Source organism: Phacochoerus africanus, chromosome 12 (genome assembly GCF_016906955.1).
Source record: "Phacochoerus africanus isolate WHEZ1 chromosome 12, ROS_Pafr_v1, whole genome shotgun sequence".
Taxonomy (NCBI): domain Eukaryota; kingdom Metazoa; phylum Chordata; class Mammalia; order Artiodactyla; family Suidae; genus Phacochoerus; species Phacochoerus africanus.
The window spans coordinates 30,702,931-30,723,159 of NC_062555.1; the positions used below are offsets into that span (position 1 = coordinate 30,702,931).

At 36.9% G+C, this 20,229-nt stretch overlaps 1 protein-coding gene and 1 pseudogene across 1 annotated transcript in view; both read left to right on the top strand.

The window, feature by feature from the left end:
* Nucleotides 1-19,615, top strand: part of ZNF782 (zinc finger protein 782) — a 55,952-nt gene extending 36,337 nt beyond the window's left edge. Inside the window, 3 exon segments of the mRNA XM_047754831.1 lie at nt 11,531-11,626; nt 16,779-18,547; nt 18,549-19,615. Coding sequence (XP_047610787.1) covers nt 11,531-11,626; nt 16,779-18,547; nt 18,549-18,674 — 1,991 coding nt within the window. The 3' untranslated portion in view covers nt 18,675-19,615.
* LOC125112928 (lysosomal-associated transmembrane protein 4B-like) lies at nt 447-2,736 on the top strand (annotated as a pseudogene).
* Nucleotides 19,616-20,229: the final 614 nt, after the last annotated feature.

Below are 20,229 nucleotides of genomic sequence, written 5' to 3' on the forward strand. Positions count from 1 at the left end.
TGCTACATGTAAAGAATGAAATTAGAACTTTCTTTTATACCAAACACAAAAATAAACTGAAAATGTATTAATGACCTAAATATAAGGCTGCATACTATAAAACTCGTAGGGGAAAACATAGGCAGAACACTCTTTGACATAAATCACAGCAATATCTTTTTGGATTTGTCTCCTATAGTAATGAAAATAAAAGCAAAAGTGAACAGGACCTAATTAAACTTAAAATCTTTTGCACAGCAAAGGAAACCACAAACAAAATGAAAAGACAACCCATAGAATGGGAGAACATCTTTGCTAATGAACTGACAAGAGAATAATCCCAAAATATACAAACATCGCATCCACATTTATATCAAAAAAAAGCCTTGAATTAAAACATGGTCAGAAGATCTAAATAGACATTTCTCCAAAGAACACATATGGATGGCCAATAAGCCCATGAAACGATGCTCAACTGCCAGAGGCCAGATCCAACAACCGGGTCCTGCAGCCAGGGTGTATACATCCCGATAGGAGATGGACAGTGTCGGCGAAAGAATGGAGACAGCCTCTTTGTCCCTTCTTTCAGGGTGCTGGACTGCTCAAATTTTATTGGCATAAGTTGTTAATTATATAGACAGTTTTTCACTGCAGATTACATCATAGTGTTAAAAGTACATTGGTTAACTATTAGGCTTTGTTTTTTGATCACACGGTACAGTAGCAATACACCATGTTTTAAAATCTTTAGTTTAACTAAATTTAGTGAGCACAATTCAAGGACAAACAGGCACAGCATATCATGTGGGAAAGAGGAGACCCAGCACAAACCATCTCATGGCCAGCCAATTCCCACAAGCTGAAGAAGTTACAAACACAACAAATCTCGTTTTCAAACTAGTGTCTGTCTTCAAAGTGCCCTTGGCAGGGAGACAGTATGGGAAAATACAAATCAACTTAGCTAGCTACTGCTAAAAGTTTCTGAAATCAAGGACAAAACTCACAGCTGGGTTTCTTTTGATCATGAATAATATATGTCTAACTTCTACGAACCTCATTAAAATCCTAACTCTAAAGTTTACTGTATAAGTAGTTAGTAGATAAACACTATGTTTTTAATAAAGTTGGATTTAAATAGGGGAAGTCCTTTAGAATGAAATTCTTATTATATTATTATTGTAATTTTGTTAAATCACAAATCACCCCAAGAAAATAAAAATGGGAAATAAGAAGAATAGGCAAATAATCAGGAAAGACTGAGGAAAACTGAATAACAAATAAAACAACAGGAAAGACTAGGTCACCCGAGAAACAATCCATGTTCTCCGGCGCAAACATGGAAATTGTTTTCCCAGGAAAGCCCCAATTCTTCCCCATCAACATCAATATGAGAGCTGTATAACCTGAGGCCTGTCCTCGGCTTGTACCGTACAGGCAGGCTTTCATCCTGACCAGAAGCCCACCTTCAGCATGCACCATTCAGGCAGGCTTTTATCCTGTCCAGAGGCCCACCATCAGCATGTACCGTTCAGGTGAGCTCCCTTCCTTGGTTAGGAACCTGCCTTCAGGTTTTTCTGTCATCAGGCAAGGTCCCTTTTTTTTTTTTTTTTTTTTTTGAGTCCCTGCATCTCCTCGGCTCCCCACACTCAACATCACTAATTATTAGAGAAATGCAAATCAAATCTGCAATCAGGTATCACCTCACACCATTCAGAATGGCTATCATCAAAGTGTCTACAAACAATAAATGCTGGAGAGGGTATGGAGAAAAGGGAACACTCCTACACTGTTGTTGAGAATGTAAATTCATGCAACCACTATGGAGATTCCTTAAAAAACTAAATAGAGAACTACCATATGGGGCCACTTGAAGTTCTCTCAAGGGAGGAGCAGGCTGAGGGACAGTGGACAGCCAATGAGGACCCAGAGCAGGAGTGGCAGGGGAGCCTGCAGCAGCCAAAGCACAGCCCTGAACAACACGGTCAAAGCTCCTAAAAACCTAGGCGTGCACTCATGCCATTGTGCTGGCAGCCAGAGTGATGAAGATTGTGGCCCCCTGAACACAGTTCTACTCCAATAGCTGCTGCCAGGTCATCCTGATCTGTTCAGTGGTGCTGTTGATTCTGCTGAGCATCATGGCTGATCACGATCAGTATCACTTTTCAAGCTCTGAACTAGGAGGTGACTTTGAGTTCATAGATGATGCCAACATGTGCATTGCTATTGCAATTTCTCTTCTCGTGATCCTAATCTGTACAGGGACTACTTAAGCAACACACACAGAGCCTGGATCATCCCATCCTTCTGTTACCAGACCTTTGATTTTGTCCTGAATACCCTGGTTGCAGTCAGTGTGCTTGTTTATCCAAACTCCATTCAGGAATACATGATAGCTGCCTCCTAATTTTCCTTACAAAGACAGTAACATGTTGGTGAATCCTACCTGTTAGATCCTTATTCTTCTTCTGTTTATCAGCATTATCTTAACTCTTAAGGGTTATTTTATTAGCTGCATTTGGAACTGCTACTGATATATCAATGACAGGAACTCCTCTGATGTCTGGCTTATGTTACCAGCAATGATGCTTTGGTGCTGTTACCCCCCTCCCAGAGGATGATGCCCTGGTGAATGGTGCTGCCAAGGAGCCACTGCAACCTCATGTGTCTGCCCATGCCTGGAAGTGGAGCACAGCTAAGAACAACAGCTTGACTCTCAGACATCAGAGCAATAGTTCTTTAATTTTACTTCTGAAATGAGCACTCTGAGCTTATTTGTTGCTGAAATGCTACACCATTTAAAAATTTAGATGTTAAGTTGAAACTTTCTTTAGTTTAAAACATATGCTTTAGCTAAAGCACTGTGATAGAACTATAGAATTCTCCCTGTGGAGTAGGATGGGCTCCCCTAGTCTCCCCTCAGCATTGAAACTTCCCAAAAGTCTGGATGAACCTTGAGTCGGAGGAGTGTTGTACACAATGAACCCCAAGGAATTTATGACACCTCTCTCTGTTCCCACGTTCTCTTTTAAAAGTATACAATAAAGTCAAAATCAGGCAATGCATTTCCTAGGCCATTCCAGTATATAGAACAAACCATTAGGAGAACAGGAATGTTTATTGTGTAAGAAGTCAATATATATATACATAAATAAAATAAGAATTTCCTTTAAAAATAAAAAACTACTATATGATCTAGCAATCCCACTCCCCAGCATCTGTCCAGGGAAAACCATAATTTGAAAGAAGATATGCACCCCAGTGTTCATTGCAGCACTATTTACCATAGCCAGAATATGGAAAAAACTTAAATGGCCATTGATTGATGAATGGATTAAGAAGATGTGGTGCAAATATACAATGGAATATTAATCAGCCATAAAAAAGAATGAAATACTGCCATTTGCAGCAACATGGATAGAAATGATCCTACTGAGTGAAGTAAATCAGAGAAAGACCCTGTCCTAAGGGATCACTAATATGTGGAATCTAATTTAAAAAATAATACAGGAGAACTTACTCACAGAACAGAAACAACCTCTTGAAAGATTTTGAAACCAAACTTATGGTTACTAAAGGGGAAATGTTGTGCGGAGGGATAAGTTAGGAGTTTTGGATTAACATATACACACTACTGTAGATAAAATAGATACGTGACAAGGAAAATGTAGCACAGGGAAATCTATTCAATACTCTGTAATAACCTATATGGGAAAAGAATCTAAAAAGAAATGGATGCATGTATATATGTGTAAATGACTTTGCTGTACACCTGGAACTAACACAACATTGTAAGTTAACTTTACTCCAGTAACATTTTTTTAAAAAATGGAGAGTCCCTGTTGTGGCTCAGTAGTAATGAACTCACCTAGTATCCACAAGGACATGGGTTCAATCCCTGGCCTCTCACTGCTGGAGTCCCGCTCCAGCTGAACCAGGGCCTCCTAAAGGATGAGCAGCATTGGCAAAAGAATGGACACAGACCTGGCGTTTATGCAGGACTGCTCGTTTATTGATTGAATTAACCAAGCTTATATACAATTTTTATTTTCCTTTGGCCTACGTCAGGCATCATACATCTGGTGATATTTTTTAACTTTCCACTCCGTCAGATGTTACCTTATGACCCAGTACATGACCAGGTACATTTGTGAACACAAACAATGTTCTTTTTTGTGCTTTCCACTTGACTTTTTAGAATTAAATGTACTCATGTTAATGGTCTAATTTTGTGGGTAGCCAAAATATGAACTTATTAACTTTATAATTAAGAATATTTTATGTGTCTAAAACCTAAGGCCAAACTATATTCTATTAGTAAAGGTTAATCATATATCTCAAAGGTTATTTTGATTCTTATAGAACTAGAAACCACAGCATTGACACTCCTTGAGGTTGGGCCAACAGGCCGGGCATAGCAATATACAATTGACTGAGAGTAGGTAATTTCCTGACCCGTATTCAATTACATGGTGCAAACCGCACAAGTTTTTCTATAACTAAGGCCCAATATCTACCCTATTCATCAACTAGTCCCTAGCATAGAAAAGAACTACCTGCTGGAGCATGGAGAGACCTGTGCCTCAAGCCTCTGTTATGCCTCCAGGGTTCTTTCACAGGTTAAGCAATAATAATCCAAACATGAAAGCATTCTATTAGGGTCTCTTTGGAAAAAAGGGAGGAAACTCAGAAGTGGATGATGATCATAGAACAAGGGGATAGTAAGAATTTGTGGGTAAGCACTAGGCCCCGACATTTACCCTCCCCGGGGTCTTTTTTCAGGAAACTTTATTTAGCAGCAATTTCCCAGCTCCCGCAGTTTTTATTAACAGCATAAGCAGGCAGTGAAGAAGCAGCAGGACCATCGCTTTCCCAGACATGCTGTGCAGTCTGGGGTCCTCAGTCTCCTGGACTTTGTCAGCAGGCAGACCTTCATGAACGGCTCCCAGCATCTCACAGTGGGTTAAGGATCTGACATTGTTGTGAACTGCAGCATAGGTTGCAGTCATGGATCAGATCTGGCGTTGCTGTGGCTGTGATACAGACCCCTAGCCTGGGAAATTCCATACGCCACAGGTGCAGCCCTAAAAAGAAAAAGGAAAAACATTTTTTAAAAATAAAAACACTATGAACTAAAGGAACAGAGACATCAGTGATCGCACACTACATGCAATTGACTTTGCAAAGATAGTTTGGAAAATTCCCAAATCAGTTGGACTACTATAGCTTCCAACAATTCAAAACATAAAAACAGCAAACCCAGGAGAAGAAGAAAACCTGATTTCCAGAGTTGCCATATTATAATAATCAAATGCCCAATGTTCAGCAAAATATCACAAGATATACAAAGAAATGGGAAAATATGGCTCATTGAAGGGTATAAGATTCTTTGACAGAAAAAACCATCTTTGAGTGACCCAGACATAGACTTGCTGGGCAAACACTAAGACAACTGTCTTAAATATGACCAAGGAGCTAAGAGAAAACATGGGAAAAGAAAGGACATCAAGAAAATAATATATAAGTAAAATTAGAGTAGCAAAAAAAAAAAGAGAGAGAGATGGAAAAAATTAAAAGGAACCAAACAGAAAATCTGCAGTTGAAAAGTATAATATCTGAAATGAAAAATTCACAGGGACTTCAACAAGAGACAACAGCAGGCCAAAAAAAGAATCAATGAACTAGAAGATAAGACAATTGAAATTAATCACAATTGGATTAATCTTAGATAAGCAAAATCAAAGGGAGTTCATTACCACTAGATCTGTTCTACAGGAAATATTAAATTTATTTCAGGTTGAAATAAAAGGATGCTAGATCTAGCATGTTAGTCATGATCTAGCATCTCTAGTAAAGGCACATGCATGGACAAATGTATAAGCCAGTATTATTTTAACTTTGTTGTAAGCTCCACTTTTTATTTTCTACAAAATGTAACAAGCACATAAAAATTATAGATCTATTTTATTGGGCTCACAGTGTTTACAGATATAATTTGTGAGCTCAATTATATAAAAATAGAGGACAAAGCTATAGAGTTTTTTATGATTAAAGTTAATTTGACATCAATTTAAATTGTTATCACTAAATGTTATATATTACCTCCATGATAACCACAAAAAATCTACAGAATATTCACAAACAAAAATGAGAAGGAAATCAAAATGAACCAGGGCAAAAAAATTTATCTAAACACAAATGATGCCAGCAATGGAGGAAATGAGGGCGAAGAAGCTATACTTCTCCCCTTTAGTGCTCTGTTCCTAATGATTTCCTTCTAAAGAGTGCAGAGGGTAGTTGGGGGATGAGGGTAGGAAATAACTTTACAGTGGACATCCCTGATACACACTACCTTAGCTATGTAAAGCTAGTAGCAAAGCGACAGAAGTAAGTCATTCCTTGTCAGGAAGTACTTTAAGTGTAAATGGATTAAATTCTGTCAAAAGATCGAGATTGCCAAGATGAATTCAAAACAAAACAAAGCATGATCCAAATCTATGATGTCTTCTACATCTTAATTTAGATCTAAAAACACAAATAGGTTGAAGATGGGAAAAGATTTTCTATGCAAATAGTAAACAAAAAACAGTAGGAGTGGTTATACTATCAGTCAAAATAGACTTAAGAAACCATAAGTTTTTCAAAGTCTGTGAGTCAGTACCTGTTCTGCAAAGAAGTCCATTCTGTCCTTTTTTCAGATTCCACATGTCAGTGAAAGCATTTGATGTTGGTGTCTCATTGTCTGACTGACTTCACTCAGCATGATAATTTCTAGGTCCATCCATGTTGCTAAAAATGCTGGTATTTCATTCCTTTTAATGGCTAACATTCCATTGTCTATATGTATGTACCACATCTTCTTGATCCACTCCTCTGTCGAAGGACATTTAGGTTGTTTCCATGTCTTGGCTATTGTAAATAGTGCTGCAGTGAACACTGGAGTACATGCGTCTTTGCGAGTCGTGGTTTTCTCTGGATAGATGCCCAGGAGTGGGATTGCTGGATCAAATGGTAGTTCTATTTTTAGTTTTCTGAGGACTCACCATACTGTTTTCCACAGTGGTTGCACTAATTTACAATCCCACCAACCGTGTCATAGGGTTCCTTTTTCTCCACACCCTCTTCAGCACTTATTGTTTGTAGACTTTTGGATGATGGCCATTCTGACTGGTGTAAGGTGGTACCTCATAGTGGTTTTGATTTACATTTCTCTAATAATGAGTGATGTTGAACATCTTTTCATGTGTTTTTTTGGCCATCCATATGTCTTCTTTGGAGAACTGTCTGTTTAGATCTTCTGACCATTTTTGGATGGGGTTGTTTGTTTGTTTTTGGTATTGAGCAGTAGGAGGTGTTTATAAATTTTGGAGATTAATGCCTTGTCAGTTGATTCACTTGGCAAAGATTTTCTCCCATTCTGTGGGTTGTCTTTTCATTTTGTTTAGGGTTTCCTTTGCTGTGCAGAAACTTTTAAGTTTAATTAACTGTTACAAGGGACAAAAAAGGACATTATATATTGATAAAAGTGCCAATCCACCAAAAAATGCATAATCATATATGTGCCAAACATCAGAGCCTTGAGATATATGAAGACAGAATTGAGGGGAGAAGCATACAGTTCTACAGTAATAAACCCTTCAGTATTTCACTTTCAGTAATGGAGTAAACAACCCGACAAAAATAAAGGACTTGAACAACACCATAAACCAATGGAACCCAACAGACATTTAGAAGACTCCACCCAAGTTCAGCAGATTACACATTTTTTTAAGTGCACATGGATAATTCTCCAGGATAGACCACAAGTTTTAACACATTTTAAAAGATTAAGTCATACATACTATCTGTTCCAATCACAATTAATGAAACTAAGAGATCATTAACAGAAGGAAAATGAAATGTCTTAATTATATAGAAAATCATGAGTCAAAGAAATCACAAGGGAAATTAGAAAATACCTTGAGAGACTAAAAATGTTAACACAATATACCAAAACATATGGGATGTGGTGAATGTCACACTAAGATGGGAATTTGTAGCTGTCAACACATATATTGAACAAGAAAAAAGACCTCAAATCAATAACCTACTTTTACACCTTAAGGAACTAGAGAAAGAGGAGCAACATAAACCTAAAACTAGCAGAAGGAAGAACATAATAGAGATTAGAAAAAGACAAAGAATAGTAAAACAATAGAGAAAATCAATGAAAACAAAAATTGGTTCTTTTACAAAGTAACAGAATTCACAAACCTTAGCTATATGGAATAAGAAAAAAAGAAGGCTCAAATTACTAAAAGCAAAAATGAAAGTGGGGCAGTACTACCAATTTGACAGAAATAAAATAATCCTGAGACTACCCTGAGTAATTGTGTGCCAGCAGGTTGGATAACCTAGATGAAATGGTCGAATTCCTAGAAACCCATTGTCTTCCAAAACAAAATTATAAAGAAAATGAAATAGATCTACAAGTAGCTGCTAGTACAATTGTCCCATAAAGGGAACCACAGTTCCTTGGAGCAATGGCTGGTGTTAGGACTAGGGTGTGGAACACACAAGATGAGTGTGGAGGAACATAAGGAAATACTCAAAAAAACAGAACTTTGGGAATATGTCAAAGAACACAAGGAGCCAGACTGAAAGAGATCCCAACAGCTAAAGCTGCATCAATTTGAGCAAAAAAATAATAAAGTTTTTGTTTATAACCCAACATATAAACTACCTATGAGTGCATACTGATAAAAGTGATTAAGTGAATAAGTTAATGCGAGAGGACAGAAAAATGCCTAACACAAAATACTAGCAATTTGTGTAATTAGTATGTAATTAGTACTAGTGATAAATATGTAGTGACTCCACCTTCAAGGAGGTGGAATATAACTCCCCACCCCTTTAGTGGTCTGTGCCTAGTGATTTCCTTCTAAAGAGTGCAGGGCGGATAGTTGAGGGGTAGGGGTGGGACATCCCTGGCACACACTACCTCAGCCAGGTTATCATCAGTGATAAGTCATATTGATAGCATGTACCTGATAAGATAGGGTAAGAAGGGGGGGGGAGTAAAAACACCCCCCCCCCACTGCCATGTATATTTAGTTTAATTTTTATAAGCTTTTTTTGCTCGTGTGGTAGATACACAGAGGGGAGATTTCTCTACCGCGAATCAGCTGCACACCCCGTCAACCACACCTTCCGTTTTAGCCCCAAACCGTAAGAGTCGGTCATTTAACGTTTTTCTTCTATCAGAATTGGAGAATTAGCCTGTTCATTTCAGCGAGTTTTTAGGATATTGAGATCTTTTCTGAGCACCAAGTGATTAGATTGTGCAAGTTTTGTAATAATTTGCAGCTGAAACTCATGATACATTTTAATCCATTGAAGACTCATGGGAATGTATCAGCCAGAGTAGCAAGTACTTTTTGTTTTTAAACCAGAGTCTACCATTTTCCGGAATGGGAGGGGTGTTTTCCCTCTGGGGTGTTTCTCTGAAAAATACAAACCCATTTTTCACCTATGAGGAAAACATTGGACAAACAGAAACTGAAGGACCTTTTTACAGAGTCCTCTAAACTGTCAAGATTATTTAAGAAAAAAAAATTATCCCTTAACAGTCTAGAGAAGGCTAAAGAGACATAATAACTAAATGTAATGTGGTATCCTGGATGGAATTGTGGAACAGGAAAAAAATGATTAGGTTAAAAAGCACAAGAAAATCTGAATAAAGTATAAATTCTATTTAATAATAATTAATATTAATAGGTATACAAATCTAGTATTAATAGGTATACAAATCTAGTAATATAAAATGTCAACAGTAGGATAAATAGTTCGCAGTTTATACAGGAATTCCTTCTCTGCAACTTTCCTGTGAATTTAAAGGTATTCTAAGTAAAACATTTATGTTTTTTAAATTTTGGGGGGCCACGCCCACAGCAATGTAGGCATTCCCAGGCCAGGGATCGAACTGTGCCATCGCAGTGACCCAAGCCACATCAGTGACAACACTGGATCCTTAGCCTACTAGGCCACCAAAGAACTCCAAAGGATCTGTATTTTTAAGGATTTCATGACATCTATGTAATGGTTTATTGGGTGTGCCTCTTTTCTGTGATTAGGAGGTTCCTTTAGCATTTACAGTATATATCTCTAACTTGTTATGGTTTACCTTCAACTACTAACTTATTATGCCATATATATTTTAAGAATCTTACAATAATTTTCCATTTTTTACCTTCCATCTTTGGCAGTGTTATTGTGATCATAGTAGTATGATCACAATACTATGTATATTGTATAGTACTATGTATATTGTCATAGTACTATGTTGTTATTTTATTTTTTTGATGTAGGTTCATTTGCTCTCTTTTTTATTTATTTATATTTTGCTTTGTAAGACTGCACCCATAGATTGTGGAAGTTCCCAGGTTAGGGGTCAAATAGGAGCTATAGCTGCTGGCCTACACCACCACCAGAGCAACGTCAGATCTAAGCCGTGTCTGTGACCTACACCACAGCTCACAGCAACACCGGATCCTTAACCTACTGAGTGAGGCCAGGGATTGAACCTGCATCCTCCTGGATACTAGTCATGTTCTTAACCCACTGAGCCACAACGGGAATTCCCATTGTTGTTATTTTAAAAGACAATTTACTATTTTTAAGAGAGTTCTGAAAGTGAGAATTAATATGGGTTAATATGATCCTTTCAAGGTTTGCTTTAAGCTTTGTTATATTGGATTCGGAGCTCATTTTAGTCTAGGACTAATTTGGCTCCTCCACTAAGGCAGTAAATACCCTCTGCTTATTCTAACCAATTAGCCATAGATTAGGAAGTTTTTTTACCCTGGCTAGTAGAAACAGAAGCTTCCCACCTCTCTGTGTGTTTAAGTGATATTTCCGTCTACGTTTTTTTCACTGGTCTTTCTCCAACCTCAAGTGCTTTCAAAAGTTGGTACTTAGGAGACCCTTCTGCAGATCTCCAAGACTCTGTATCGGTATAGCTCTTTCTTCTCTTATATTTTATCTTACAAATCCTAGTTTTCATGGCTTCCTTAAAATCCAGTTCTGTTGCCTTGAATGACTGAGTCAGCCAGGCCCTGTTTTGGTGGTCCCTTTTTGTGCTATGGATTGCAAACTCAGCAGTATTCACAGGGCTCACCTCGTTTGTTTATTCCAAGTCTCCCTGTCTGTTCTGCCTGTTTTCTAAAATTATTTCAAATAATTTGTATGGTTTTTAGATATCTGATATGGAGGGGTAAATTAGTTCCTTTTACTCCATTATGGCCAGATATGAAATCTGTCCCTGTGAGATCTCTTTCAAAGCACAGACATTGACCATTTTAGAACTTAATGTTAATTTAGGCTTGTGACTCAAGAGTTTAAGAAGGATGATCCCTTATGAGTGTAACAAATGTTTTTTGTTGTCATTCCCCGCCCCTAGAAAAAGTTGTAGCAAGCATCCCCAGTGTGCCACTTCTAAAGCTGTACCTCTCTGCACATTCAGAAACAGTGAAACCTGTGCAGCTAACTCAAGTACTAAAGTATTTCCCATTTACAGGGTACTGCTTTACAAAACCAGAACTGATCTTCATGTTGGAACAAGGGGATGATCCGTGGTTATTAGAGAAAGAATTTGTAAAAAGGCGTTCCCCAGGTGAGTTATTGAATACTGGCAGAAGGCATCCAGGAAAATTAGATCCAAAGTGATCAGCTAAAAGTGAGCAATTTGAAATGTTTTTTCTGCACTCTTCTTTTAGAGGCTTTTACACTTGAAATTTTAAAAATAATAGATCTAATAAAATGTGGAAGGGGGACAACTGATGAAAGGAATGGAATGTAAGCATGTTAATATTCTCATCTTTAAAAGACGGGAGCTATAAAAAAAAGGAAAAAAAATAAAAGACGGGAGCTAAGCTGAAGCTGAAAAATTAAGTAATGGATGTATATTTAACAGTAAAAAGATAAAAACTAAGAAAAATTAATAAAACGAGTAAACTGAGAGAGAAATAAACCATTACTTTTATCATTATATAACAATAATAAACTACTAGAGACAATCTAAATAAGTAGATGATTAAGGCATTACATAGCGTTGTTAGAAAGGATAACAACTGGAGCAAACTGCATCCTTCCTAATTGTTAGAAGTTAAATACATTTGACAGAGCAAAGAAAACAGACCTGTTACTAGAAAAGTTTCTTATAAAGCTATATCAAGGGTCCCCGATCACCATTAGATACATTAATTCACTTGGAGGACTCAGAATATAGGCATACTCATGACTAAGCTTTATATAGTGAAATGATACAAAGAAAAATCAGCAAAGAGAAAAGGTGCATGGAACAAGGTCAAGAGAAAGCCAGGTGCAAGCTTCCAAGACCTCCAGCAGTAGTTCTAACGACATGTGAAATGTCACCCTGGAAAGCTCGTTAGAGATGAGGGGCCCAGAGTTTTCACTGGAAGGAGTTTTTAAAGTTCTGGGAATCCTGGGAACCATTATGAAATCTAAGTTCCCATATGCCAGCCAAGGGCTAATCTTGTAAGTAGGTCTTTCTAAGGGTGGCAGTCTCGGGCCTGCTGTGTTAAATATTTCCTGAACAAAAGCTATGCAGACACATTATATGACATGGAATAAGACAGACATATCTGCCATATCAACTGCCAGTGTAAATGAATTAAATATACCCAGTGAGAGGAAAATACTGTCTTTTTTTTTTTTTTTTTTTTTGCTTTTTAGAGCCACTCTTGTGATATGACAGTTCCTGGGCTAGCAGGTTTCATCAGAGCTGCAGTTGCCAGCCTACACAACAGCCACGGCAAGATCTGTGACTTATGCCTCAGCTCACAGCAATGCTGGATCCTTAACCCACTGAGCGAGGCCAGGGATAGAACCTGTATCCTCTTGGATACTAGTCGAGTTCATAACTCGCTGAGCCAAAACAGGAACTCCCATGCTGTCATATTTTATCAGAGATATACCCAAAAAATAATTTAGGAAGTTTGAAAATTCATTCATGAATTAAGTCAATAAATATAAAAACAACTCAGTGTTTATCTAATTAATACTTAAGCTTCAACTCAGGTCAGAAACAGGTGAGAAAAAGGACATTTTGAGGATGCTAAAGAAGATAATTTTTAAAGGATATTTAAAAGTTTTAAATATTAGTCACCAAAGAAATTACCAGCAAGATTCATAAAACAAAAAACTGCAAGAGTTGTAAGGGGAAATAGCAACACATTAGATATAGTCACCCTTAATCTCCCTCTCTGATTTCATTCCACAGCCTGTGGACTCTAGAATAGTGCTTAGCAAACTATAGCCTGCCAGTCAAATCCTGCCTACTGCTTGTTTTATTAAAGAAGCATTTATTGGAACACAGCCACATCCATTTGTTTACATATTCACACTAAAAGGCATAGTTGAGTAGTTGCAATAGAGACTGAATAACTGGCAAAGCCTAAAACATTTACTCTCTGGCCTTTTATAGAAAAAGGTTTACCAATCTCTGGTCTAGAAATTATAAATTGCATATTTTATAAAATGAATCTACTATGTTTGAAAACAAAGCTATACAAAGACACTACATAACTGTTCTGAAAACGAATAAACTTTTGTTTGTTTGTTTTGGTTTTTGGCCACACTTGCAGCATGCAGACATTCCCGGGCTAGGGATCGAATTTGTGCAAGAGCAGTGACCCAAGCTGCTGCAGTGATGCCAGATCCTTAACCTGCTGCACCACAAGAGAACTCTCCAAGTAAACCTCCTTTTAAATTATCTTGGAACATTGACAAAAACATAAAAATATTTTAGGCAAATATCAATACATTCTACAAAATAAAGATGTTATTGTTAAATAATACTATTGCAAACAATTTGACAAAAAGTTAAATCCCTCTATCTTAAAATTAATAATGGATACATGGAGTTCCCGTCATGGCACAGTGGAAACAAATCTAACTAGGAACCGTGAGGTTGCAGGTTTGATCCCCAGCCTCGCTCAGTGGGTTAAGGCTCAGGCGTTGCCGTGAGCTGTGGTGTAGGTCACAGACATGGCTTGGATCTGGCATTGCTGTGGCTCTGGCATAGGCCGGCAGCTACAGCTCCAATTCAACCCCTATCCTGGGAACCTCCATGTTCATGGGTGCAGCCCTAAAAAGACAAGAAAACAAACAAACAAAAAAAAAGATATTGATCTTTAAAAACTATTTTATCAAAGAATAAATTAAAATTGTCTACTATCCAGATTTTTTTAATGAAAACCATGTTTTTAGACCCTTTGTGCTATGGATGAAGTAAAACTTAGAGGAAACATTTTTATCCTCATATACTTATTTTTTTAAGCAATAAAGTTTTTAAAGAAACCTTAGCAAAGAAAAGGGTGTAATGAAGATAATAGTATAAATTATAAAGCCAAAAGGTGGTTCTTGAAATAGAAGCAAATAAAATTGCTAACCTCAGCTAGAAAATGGGAAGAAAGCACTGTTACTCATTTTAAGTTTGGGCTCAGACTCCTACTTCTATAATACAATCTTGGAATACTTTAGCTTATGCTTTATCTCTTGCTTCTGTGAACTCTTAAAACCCATTTAATGGATGTATCAAAAGAAGATGAGATTCTCTGCCAGACAGTTGCTGCATGAGCTCCTTTCCTCATCTGGATTATAATCTCCCCAAAAGAATAATCTCTGTTTTACTCTTCCTTTCTGGTATTCATCATATAAATATTTTTAATAACATCGTAGGCTGATTCCAAAGCCAGGTAGAGAGAGATTTCATACTGACTCACTCAGAAAATACTATCCATAAAGTTCTGGGACTTTTTAATCATTGGATGTGGGTTGGTATTTGGATCTGAATCCTTATGTGTGAAAGAATCCTCTAGGTAATTCTGAGGCACAGTGCTTTTTATGGACCACTAACTTAATTTATATTACAGAGAGATCCAAAGGATATCACAGCAAGGGTTTTGTTTTGGAAGGTTGAGCAAACTGCATAAAATATGTTTTGCATTACATAAAGTGCCATTGATTTAAAGGAGAGCCGTTATTTTGAGGAAACCAAGAAAAAGAAAATGCTGCTCATTTAACTATGACTTTGCCATCCATTTTAAGGTTCCTCCTGATTTCAGTGACTTCATTTACTTTAAAAATTGTGAGTTACATACATGGGTGCTCTCTACATATCCCTTGTTAAAATGAGTGATATAGGTGGTAACTTTGTCATATTTTAAAATAAATGTTGCTTAAATTTTGAGAGGATATTACAAGCCTTTTTTGTTGTAAGACCTGGGAAAATAGCTTTGCTCTGCCTGAAGGCCATCTAGATTCTAAATAGTTCTAAGGCTAGAGTGGAGGATAATTTAGGGAAAGGATGTGAGTATAAAGTTATTGTTGGAAATGAACCATTTAATGAAGACTGATAACCCTGTCAAGATTAGAACAAAAAATACCATGTACTAGTTGATTGGTAGCTAGAATATATAATGAGCATTTAGTTAGCATATAACTTTCTTTTCCTGAATTACATCACTTTAATCTTTCATCTCTTGGTATCTAATATAATATATCCAAAGCCTTCAAATATTTTTAAAATGGGCCTGACATTTTTGCATGGAGTGTGGGTAGCAGGAGGATAATAGCAGTCAAACATGAACAAGAAATTTATAATAAATAAATGTAAAGAATACTTGTAGGAGTTCCCATCTTGGCACAGCAGAAACGAATCCGACTAGGAACCAGGAGGTTGTGGGTTCAGTCCCTGGCCTCACTCAGTGGGTTAAGGATCTGGCATTGCTGTGAGCTGTGGTGTAGGTCACAGATGTGGCTCTGATCCTGTTTTGCTGTGGCTGTGATGTAGGCCAGCAGCTGTAACTCCAATTGGACCCTTAGCTGGGGACCTCCATACGGCGCGGGTATGGCCCTAAAAAAAGCATAAAAAGAGAAGAATATTTGCAAAGTGTCTAGAGCCAGTTTGAAACATATGATCCTTAAGATTCTTACAGTGAATTTAAACTAGATATGCAGGAAAATAGAATTAAGTATTGGACAGGGGCAAGACCAGTTTGGGAAAAATTGAAAATAGAGAAGTTAAAATTTTGATGATTAAAAAGGATTCTCTGTTGAACAACCTTGATATAATACCAAGGTACCAAAACCGAGAAAGAGAGATGACTCCAAAATAGGTGGAAAAATTGCTTTGACTCTCATCAGTTTTTTTTCATTTCCACTGATACACTTATGTTTCTGTTTCTGTTTCTTCCAACGTGAGAAAGTTGGTGCCATGATAAATTTATTTTAGTGTCAATGTGTTGAATGGAAAAAATGGAGTTCCAGTTAGAATCATATAGACTAATAGTTATTTTAATCTATATTTGACTATGAATGTAGACTCTGGTGTTCTTCCCTAATGCAAACTCTATCTCAGGTAAAGACAGTGAAAGCAATTCTTGATTGATACTTTTTATTATCTACTAGTGCAGATAATAAAAATTTGTCTGTTCCCAGGATCTAACTCTCTTAAATATATTCTCCTTTCTTAATTGTTCCTTTCCTTTATATCCTCTTCTGTACCTGGTTTTAAGAATTAAACTTTAAGATATCAAATATGTATGTATCTTCATTTCTAGACTCCTCTCTTTCCACTACAAAAAGTTTAACAACAAAAAGAGAACATACACTTGAAATTATTTTGGAGGAACTAAGCCAGAAACCAAGGAGTCAGATACATAATGGGGCATATGTATAAATTTCAATCCATAATAAATGTATTAAACATCATAAAATATTTTAAATTTTCTTATTTTTAGAAGAATCCCAACCTGATGAACTCTTAGAAAAGAGCCTAGAAAACCACGGCAAACATTTGAAGCAAGTTTTATTCACCAACAAATCATTGACTACAGATCAGGAAATTTCAGGAAAACCATGTAATCTGGAAATAAACATTTTTCCTGCAAACACAATGCCCTGTAAATTTGACAGTACAGGGTCTACTTACTTTCTTCGCAATTCATTGGCCCCACACTGTCAGTTTTCAAGAAAGAAAACTCACGTATGTGAGAAATTGCTCCTCAGTGTTAAGGATGGCAGAACTAATACTGGAGAGAAATCTTTGGCTTATACTAGCAGTGTGAAAGCCTCCAGACATAAAGACAAAGTTATTCAGCATCAGACAATTCAGACTTTGCGGCAAGCTTTTAAATATAAAGAATGTGGAAAAGATTTTCTTGAAAAGACTACCATTGCTACACCTAAGAGTACCCACCCCAAGGTGAAATCTTATAAATTTAATAAATTTGGGGAAAATCAATGTGATAAATCAACCTTGATAGTATCTCAGAGCAATCATCCAGAGGAGAAGAGTCACTATGAGTTTAGTAAATACGAATGTACTGAAAACGGAAATAATTTCAGTAGGAACACTCAAAGGACAGACACAGAAGGGAAATCTTTTAGCCAAAAATTACACATTAGAGAACAGCAAAAGATTAATTTAGGGGTGAAACCCTTTGAATATGGAAAGAATTTCAGCCATAATTCAGCCCTCCCAGTGCTCCAACAAATTCATTCAATAGACCAATCCTCTGACTATGACACATGTACAGAGACATTAGGTTACCAGTCAACTTTCAGTGTACATTACAGAACTCCAATACCAGTGAAACCCTGTGAACGTAATGAACGCGGAAAATCTTGCACTATGACTTCACGCCTGATTCAGCTTCCGAAAAGTCATACAGAGAAACCCTATGAATGTCATGAATGTGGGAAAGCTTTCAGTGAGAAGTCACGCCTAAGAAAACATCAGAGAACTCACACAGGAGAGAAACCCTATAAATGTGATGGATGTGAGAAAGCTTTCAGTGCAAAGTCAGGCCTAAGAATACATCAGAGAATTCACACAGGAGAGAAACCTTTTGGATGTAATGAATGTGGGAAGTCTTTCAACTATAAATCAATTCTCATAGTACATCAGAGGACGCACACAGGGGAGAAACCCTTTGAATGTAGTGAATGTGGGAAATCATTCAGCCATTTGTCAGGCCTAAGGAATCATCAGAGAACTCACACAGGAGAAAGACCATATAAATGCGATGAATGTGGGAAGGCTTTCAAACTGAAATCAGGTCTGAAAAAGCATCATAGAACTCATACAGGGGAGAAGCCCTATAAATGTAATCAATGTGGGAAAGCTTTTGGTCAGAAATCACAACTCAGGGGACATCATAGAATTCACACAGGGGAAAAACCCTATAAATGTAATCATTGTGGAGAAGCTTTTAGGCAGAAATCAAATCTCCGAGTGCATCACAGAACTCACACAGGGGAGAAACCTTATAAATGTGATGAGTGTGGAAAAACTTTCAGGCAGAAATCAAATCTCAGAGGACATCAGAGAACTCACACAGGGGAGAAACCCTATGAATGTAATGAATGTGGCAAAGCTTTCATTGAGAGGTCAGTCCTAAGAAAACATCAGAGAATTCACACAGGAGAGAAACCTTATAATTGTAATCACTGTGGAGAAGCTTTTAGCCAGAAATCAAACCTCAGTGTACATCAGAGGACTCACACTGGGGAGAAACCCTATAAATGTGATAAATGTGAGAAAACTTTCAGCCAGAAATCAAGCCTTAGAGAACATCAGAAATCCCACATGGGGAATTAAACATATAAATGTAATGAATATGGAAACACTCTGAGCTGGAAATCAAATCTCACAAAACAAAATAAAATACATAGGAGAGAGCCCCTATGAATAGAATAAAACACTTGGAATTTCATCTGGATGATACCAGCTTTCACTAAACATCAGAGAACTTAACACAAGAGAGAAATTCTTGGGATACATTTTATATGGGCTGTTTCATCCTGAGTGCAGTCCTCATTGTACATCAGAGAACTCAATTCAGCAAAGAAACTCTAAAAAGATAATGAATACAAGAAATACTTCGTACATTTAATCCTCAAAAAACTAACACTGCAGAAGAACTCTGGGAATGTAATGAAAATGTGTAAACTGTGCCAGCAATCAAAATTCATTCATCATCAGAGAAATCTAACAGTGAGAAGACTGAGAATGTAATAAATATGTGATAACCTTTAGCTAAAATCCAGCTTTCTCAGTAAAGCAGAAAATACATAACGGGTAGAGACCTCACAGTATATCAGAAGAGACAAAATCAAGGTTATAGATGTGGGGAATCTTAACTATAAGTCACATCTTTATTTAACTAACAGAGGGGTAATAACTATCGTTATGACACGTAATGACTATTAATTGTTCAGGAACCATTTCCTCTTCTCCCTCATGCCACACCTAGTCTAAGTTTCTCAACTACCCTGCCATCCAGATGAGATCATATTTTTAATGTCTGGATAGTGATAGTTAAAAATATGAGATCATATTTTTAACCAATGACAAATCTTACTAAATACATCTCTTGAAGTCTTAATATTTTCTCCTATCCCTTAGAATGGAGTGGATGTTACCCCCAGCAAAACCAAGGGGCTCATGCACAGAAGATGAAAGAGTACAAAATAGAAAAAAATAGGACCAAAGAGTGACTGTTGAATGAAAGTTTCTCCTACATGTTCACAGATTTTTGCCATAATGAAATAAACTTGTTCTCTGCTGAGGTTCTATAGGTTTGGGGTATACTTAATACTGACATATACTTACCCACCCTTAGTTAACAAAACCTATGAATATGATTTCTGTGGGCACATGAACTCAATGTATATCAGAAACATAACACAGGAGAAACCTCAAACAGCATCCTGAATGACCATAATTTTTATCCACAACTCTTCCCTCTTAGGTAAATATCAGGGAAAGATAATCTGATATTTCAACATATGTAGGTAATCCTTTACCCAGAAAATGAGCTGTCATAAATATCTGATAATTGAGTTGTGAATGTGTGAAAGCTTTCAACAAGTCATGAAACTTTAATATCGCTCAGAGTTTGTTATAAGGGACAGTTTTAGCAATTTGAGAAAGGTAAAAATAGCCTTTGTGTTATATCAAAACTATTGTTTCACATGTTATATTAAAACATTTAATGAAATATAACAATATTGGTTTGTGAACATTCACTAGACTAGGAAGCTTTAAGAAACAAGAAATAAATTGCATAAACTGCACAGTATTGAATGTATGTGAATATTTTCTGAGTTCTCTCTCTATTGTTCGTCCATGTGAGTTTTTATATGTGTGCCACTTAGCTGTTTGTTTTGCTTGTATCGGAACTCAAC